At 39.9% G+C, this 6,000-nt stretch overlaps 1 protein-coding gene across 2 annotated transcripts; it reads right to left on the bottom strand.

The window, feature by feature from the left end:
- Positions 1-764: 764 nt before the first annotated feature.
- On the bottom strand, positions 765-4,303 carry LOC133983553 (gastrula zinc finger protein XlCGF57.1). Of its 2 annotated transcripts, none has more exons than XM_062422675.1 (3): positions 4,199-4,303; positions 3,460-3,962; positions 765-3,009 (listed from the first exon to the last, which is right to left on the bottom strand). In XM_062422675.1, the coding sequence occupies exons 2-3, from the start codon at positions 3,926-3,928 to the stop codon at positions 1,625-1,627; spliced, it is 1,854 nt and encodes a 617-aa protein (XP_062278659.1). In that variant the 5' UTR covers positions 3,929-3,962; positions 4,199-4,303; the 3' UTR covers positions 765-1,624. The 2 variants fall into 2 exon arrangements, with proteins under 2 accessions (XP_062278659.1, XP_062278657.1); XM_062422673.1 differs by having other exon boundaries at positions 3,460-3,987; positions 4,199-4,298.
- Between the last annotated feature and the right edge of the window lie 1,697 nt (positions 4,304-6,000).

Here is a 6,000-nt window from a genome sequence, read left to right as displayed (position 1 = left end):
TTTAGGACACCACTAGTGAGTGACCTGTGCTTTTAAAAACAACTTGACAAACAAATGTTGGAGAAAGTGTGGTATGGTTGGGGATCATACTCATATTTTCTGTGACTGCCCCAAAATACAGACATTTTGGAAAGGTATAAAAGAAGAAATGGAGAAAATGAACTGACATCCCCCTGGATCCAATACTATTCTTATTGGACAAAGCACCTGAACACTGTTTTACCGTGGACCAGCGCTATCTAATGCATATATTGTTGATGACGGCAAGAAAAAATATTACTATTAACCTCCTGCAAAAGCACAATGGATACAAACAATCAGACATATCTACCTGATGGAACATATGACTGCCCAGCTACAGCTAAAAGTGCCTATATTTATGAGGAGATGGACACCTATTACTCTATACCTTGAATAGGATTTTCATCCTCTATGTGATATATGGATCTATGGTGTCATTCTGACCCAATGCAGCATTGTCTTGTCTTAATTGTATGTACCATATGTATGTGTGGAGCAAAGCCCAAACTCAAGGTGATTTTGTTTTGTTCTATACAGTTAAAATTGCCTGTTAATATTTATGAATGGCAATAAAGCATGGCAAAGACTTCAAATAATTAGGCTTCTCACAAAGACAACACACACTTGGATCACAGTGTTCATGCACTCAAATAATTTATTACATTTTTTACAAATAATACAGCTTTTTATCAGTGGAGTGAAACAAATCCTTTATCTGCATGTCCCACTGAACTCCACCTCCATACCACATCCTCTTCATAACTTCTTTATAATTAGTGTTTTGCAAAACCAGTTTAGACCTATCCTGATCCAAAATCATAATAGCCTAGAATAAAGACCCATCAATAAAGTTCCATGTAAAGACAATAAATGTGAGTCATGATCTCATATCAGCTTTCATAATAAGTTAAAACAATCATCATAGTCTAGAGTGTTACAGACAGTTCTTATAAATAATTATTTACAAATATGAGTTTTGACTTTAAAGCTACCCTTACCTTTGTTAAATTTTTACACATTTTTTTGTTTAGGTTAAAATGCTATTAATAAGGTAATGGCACTCTAAAATGTCAGAGAGATCCACCAAGCATAGAAACTAATCATTATTCCATTCTCATAATATTCTGCGAAAACTCTGACCAATGATTGGCCAAGCGATTGGCCTGCCTGTTTTCCCCTTCCGCATTATGTAATCGCGCGCATCCCCACCCGGAAAAGAGTCTTTTGTGGATCCGCGGCATTATAATACATCCATGATCCACAGAGATAGCCGTAAACAGACAGTAGCGACTGACAATGACAGACAAAAGCGGGTCACAGCTTCCACCTCCAGCCGCTCCCACGGGGAAAAAGAAAACTATATATATATAGTGTGCGTTCGCGGGGGGCAAGGTAGTGTGGGGGTGGCACATAGGATGGAGGAAGGGTTGTTGCTGTTCAAGTTTTTTCAAAGTGCTTTGTGAAATGCAAGAAAGGTAAGAGTAGCTTTATCTTTGACTTTCAATTTTTTTTTTTTTAAATCTAGTAGTATAGACTGTATACAGCTCCCGTAATGACCACTTTAAAGTTGGACTTAGCTTATTTACAACCCACTCAAGAAGGCTCAGCGACATTTGGCCACGTGACCTGAAAGGTGGTGAGAGCGAGCAAACCTGCGAAGGCAGTTGGGGCAGGAATACGGCTTCTCCCCCGTGTGAGTTAACATGTGAGTTTTCAAATGGCCTGACAAACGAAAGCTTTTTCCACATTCTTGACACGTGTAGGGACGCAGGTTGGTGTGGCTCCTTCGGTGTTTGCCTAGATCACCGGAGGAGGTGTAACGGCGGTGGCAGTCTGGGCATTCAAAAGGCTTCTCACCAGAGTGTATCCTCTTATGCTTCACCAGGTCGCCAGATTGAGTGAAACTCTTGTCGCATTCAGTGCATTTGTAGGGTCTCTCACCCGTGTGGGTGCGCTGGTGGTTTCGCAGATGTGCGAGGCGAATGAACCTGTTGCCACAGACTGTGCAATGATAAGGCCTTTCACCGGTGTGCGTCCGCAGGTGTATTTTCAAAGCCCCGAGATCTCCAATCTTCAGCCCACAGTCCCCACACTGGTGAGCTTTCTCATCAGTGTGAAGTTTGGCATGAAGCCTCAGGTTCCTCCGAGTGTTAAAGTTCTTCCCGCACACATTGCAGTGAAAGGGTTTCTCACTGGAATGTGTTCTCAGGTGGAGATCAAGACTTGACTTAAAGCCAAACTCCTTTCCACATTCAGAGCAAGAGTATTCCTTCTTGCCAGAGTGTGTTGTTAAGTGGCACTTGAGGTGGTGTGACCGCAGAAAGGCCTTTCCACACACTTCACATTTGTACGGCTTCTCCCCTGTGTGTATTTTCATGTGTTGACGCCAACCACTGCGCTCCACGAACCTACGACCACAATCCTTGCAGACAAATGGCCGATCACCTGTGTGGGTACGCATGTGATCCTCCAGGCTTTGAGGTGTGCGCACCTTTTTACCGCATTCTTGACACTGCACACCAATATCCAGACAGATTGGCTTATCTTCAGATTCAGTGTTATCCGGTTCATGACACAAATGAGGCCCTTGACCCCAGGTAGCTTTGAAACTCTTCCCACAGTCAGCGCAGCTGAGATGTCCACCTCTGGTCACCACGGACATGTTGTGCCAGCGCTGACAGTGATTCTTCAGATTCTTCAGGTACTGGAAGCTGCGTGCACAGGTTGGGCAGGGGTGGAGCCTGCGAGGAGGAGCAGAAGGATGCACTTCTTGTACATGGACTCTAAGGTGTACTTTAGAGTTAAAGGTGCTGTTGCAGACAGTGCAGGTGTGTTTAGGGATGAGGTTCAGATTGCGGCTGGAGAGGCATTTTTTCAGCTTAGCCAGATACTGTTTCTGGTGGACCCATTTGACATGCTTCTCCAGGAATTCCACATCAGTAAAGGAGACAGTGCAGTGAGGACATGGAAAGAACTCAGACGATGACTCTAAGGAGGAGAGGAGGACACACACATAAATCAGAGTGCATTAAGAAAAGGAAGAATTTATAATTTTACTTTTCTTAGTTACACCAACAATCTTATTTTTACTGATTTTAAGAAAAAAAACACATGAGAAGATATTGCAGATACTAGAAATGCCTTTTTAGCCTAATATATCCAAACTACTCCCGCCTATACTGTCTGACATTAAAATGCATTCATGACATAAGGTTAATATGCATGCAGGGGCAGAACAGAAAATGCTTTTCAAGATGGGTTTGATACTTTTAGTAATGACTTTATGACTAAAAATGTCAATACCAATATACTGACTATGTGTGCAACTCTATTATATAACTGGCTACAGCTGAAAAAGGACATTTGATTTAAAAAATACACACAAAAAACAGATTATACCCCAGATTAGTATGGTTTTCATAAACTACCGGTTCCTACCTGTGCAGACCTGCTCTTCCTCTCCATTACCTTCCTGGATGTTGGCTGCATCTTCTGCCGCCTCCTCCTCACAGTCTCTCTCCTCTTTTATCCACGAGTCTGACTCCTCCTTGACAGCCGCCTCATACCCTGCAGTGACCTCAAATTCCGGCTGAGGGTCTGAGTCAGGCTCTTCCTTTAAATGTCCCTCTTGATGGTCAATATCTGGCTTTAATGACCCAGTGTCAGGTTTAGTGTCAAAACCACTGGATGCGTCTCCTTCCCTGTGCTCCTCACTGATCTCCTGTGAGTGTGGCTCCTCTTTAATTTGGATGTTGAGACCGTCTCCGTTAATGTAACCTTCCTTGACGTCCTCCTCCACCTCACCGTCCAGCTGAGCTTCATATTCAGTCTTAACCGTGACGGCGTCGCTTTGTTTCTCGCCTCTCTTTGCTTTGTTAAGCAAAGATTTCTTCTTGGCGGACTTCATGTTGTCACCATTAGGATTTCGTCTCTTTAGAGAGCTAAGGAGACATGAATGGGATAAACCTGTAATATTGACAAAGACAGGTCATGTTAGACATATGAGTCATTAAAACAAAACAAGATAAATAAGAGCCTCCGTTTTGCTCATCTTGCTCCCAGCTAACGTTAGCATCATTAGCCTAGCCGAGCTACTATTTAACCTACTGCAGCCAGTTTACATGCAGCTGTCAGCGCTACTCGTTCAGCTTTTGTCTGCTATAAAGAAAATACCTACCTTAGTATGATTCAGCCGAAGCTTTTAAATATTTGAGCCACCGTTTACAAACTGGTTACATGATAACGTAGTGATAATAACACAGGAAAAGCGGCACAACACTTCCTGTGTTTCTGACCAATCAGCTCACAGCAGCGTTGATTAGATCACACAGACCTCTACGGAAGCCCTGAGAGGCAAATGTGACTTAAAATAATAATAATAATAATTGTTTTAAAGGTTTTACATGAGAATCTTTCTAAGTTAATTTTATTCATCTATGAAAATGTGAAGTGATTTTTAAAGATCTTTTTTGTCTAAGTGTTTGTTGTTGTACTGCACTGCACTTTTAATGTTCACTACTGTGCAATATTCGTATTTCAGGTATACTACTAATTTCAGGTCAACTGTGCAATATGTATATATTTTTTTTCACTACAAATCTGTGCACTAACAATATCAAACTCAAGATATTATCCCTTTACTTGAATATTACTCTTGTACAAAATGTTACTATTATTTTTTACTACTACTGTAGTAAAAAAAAAAAAGATATTCCTTTATTAGTCCCACAATGGGGAGACTTACATTATTGCAGCAACAAAGTGGACAGTAAAAACAGAAGAGCTATTTAAGTATATGTAAGTTGTGTTTAGAGTGTACATAGAAACTAAAACTCACCTGGAAGAATACATAAAATATTAATTAAAAATTATAAAATAATCCTGACAAAAAAATAAAATAAAACAAAATATAAGATTTTTTTTTCTCCACCCATTCTTAAGTCAGGAGATAAAACAATTTAGGTCAGACTTCGAAAATAAATCGGATTTTTTTTTTTTCTCACATGGGCTTCAGGGCTTCCCCTTGTGCATTTTAACAGAAACAGAAATAAACCAACTTCAGACAACCAATTTTAACCATATCTTAACTAATTAGAACTCTTAACATTTTATATGTAATATATAACTTTCCTTTTATAGGAAAAAGCTGATAGCTGAATTGAAATCTTTTGTTTTGGAATTTATTGGAAATTGTTTGGAAGTGGCTCAGATCTTGGTCAGACACCAAGCTAAACCTCTTAACTCCAAAATACAAGATTAAAGGATATGTCCCCATGCCCATCTGGTGCCCATTCCTTGCTGTAATCATTCCTCCTGTCCATACTGGCTATTAAAATATCCCCTTATAATACAAACTTTCAATGTAAGTGATATGGCCAAAATGTGGCTCCAGAGTCATTTTGTGCAAAAATGCATTTATAAGTGTATCTATTATATGAGGTGTCAGCAGGCTGAGTTAGTCATATTAAGTGGATATCTGCCACATTTACAGTCTTTTTAGCATCAAATTCCCTCTTTGTGTTTCCCTGTTGAGCTGCAGTGAAAATATAGTAGCAAAAAGAGATGCATTGGCACTAAAAAGACTGTAACGTTGAAACATATCTGCTTGATTTGACTCATTTGGACAACAGCTTCAGCTCAGCTTCCAATAGACTTTTAAATTAATTATTTCCCAGAGGGAAGACCTCTGGGAAATGGCGTCCATCACTTTCATACACTGTAAGTACATTATGAAGGCATCTTCTAATGTCCAGTATTGACAGGAGGAATGATTATGGCAGGAAAAACAAAATCACTGCAAACATTTTTGTTTGACTGTCATTAAAGATTTCATTAAAAGCTGTTACCAGTAAGAAAATGTGCAAAACATCCCATAAAGTCTTCATGCTATGATGATTGCTGGGCTCTGGTTTTGCTAATAAGAAAACAAAGCAAAACAGAAAACTACCACAGGCTAAAATTTGCCTAACAATAAGACTG

Source organism: Scomber scombrus, chromosome 7 (genome assembly GCF_963691925.1).
Source record: "Scomber scombrus chromosome 7, fScoSco1.1, whole genome shotgun sequence".
NCBI classification, from domain to species: Eukaryota; Metazoa; Chordata; class Actinopteri; order Scombriformes; family Scombridae; genus Scomber; species Scomber scombrus.
The sequence above is the reverse complement of the archived record's forward strand: the minus strand, read 5'-3'. Positions and strand labels throughout refer to the sequence as shown.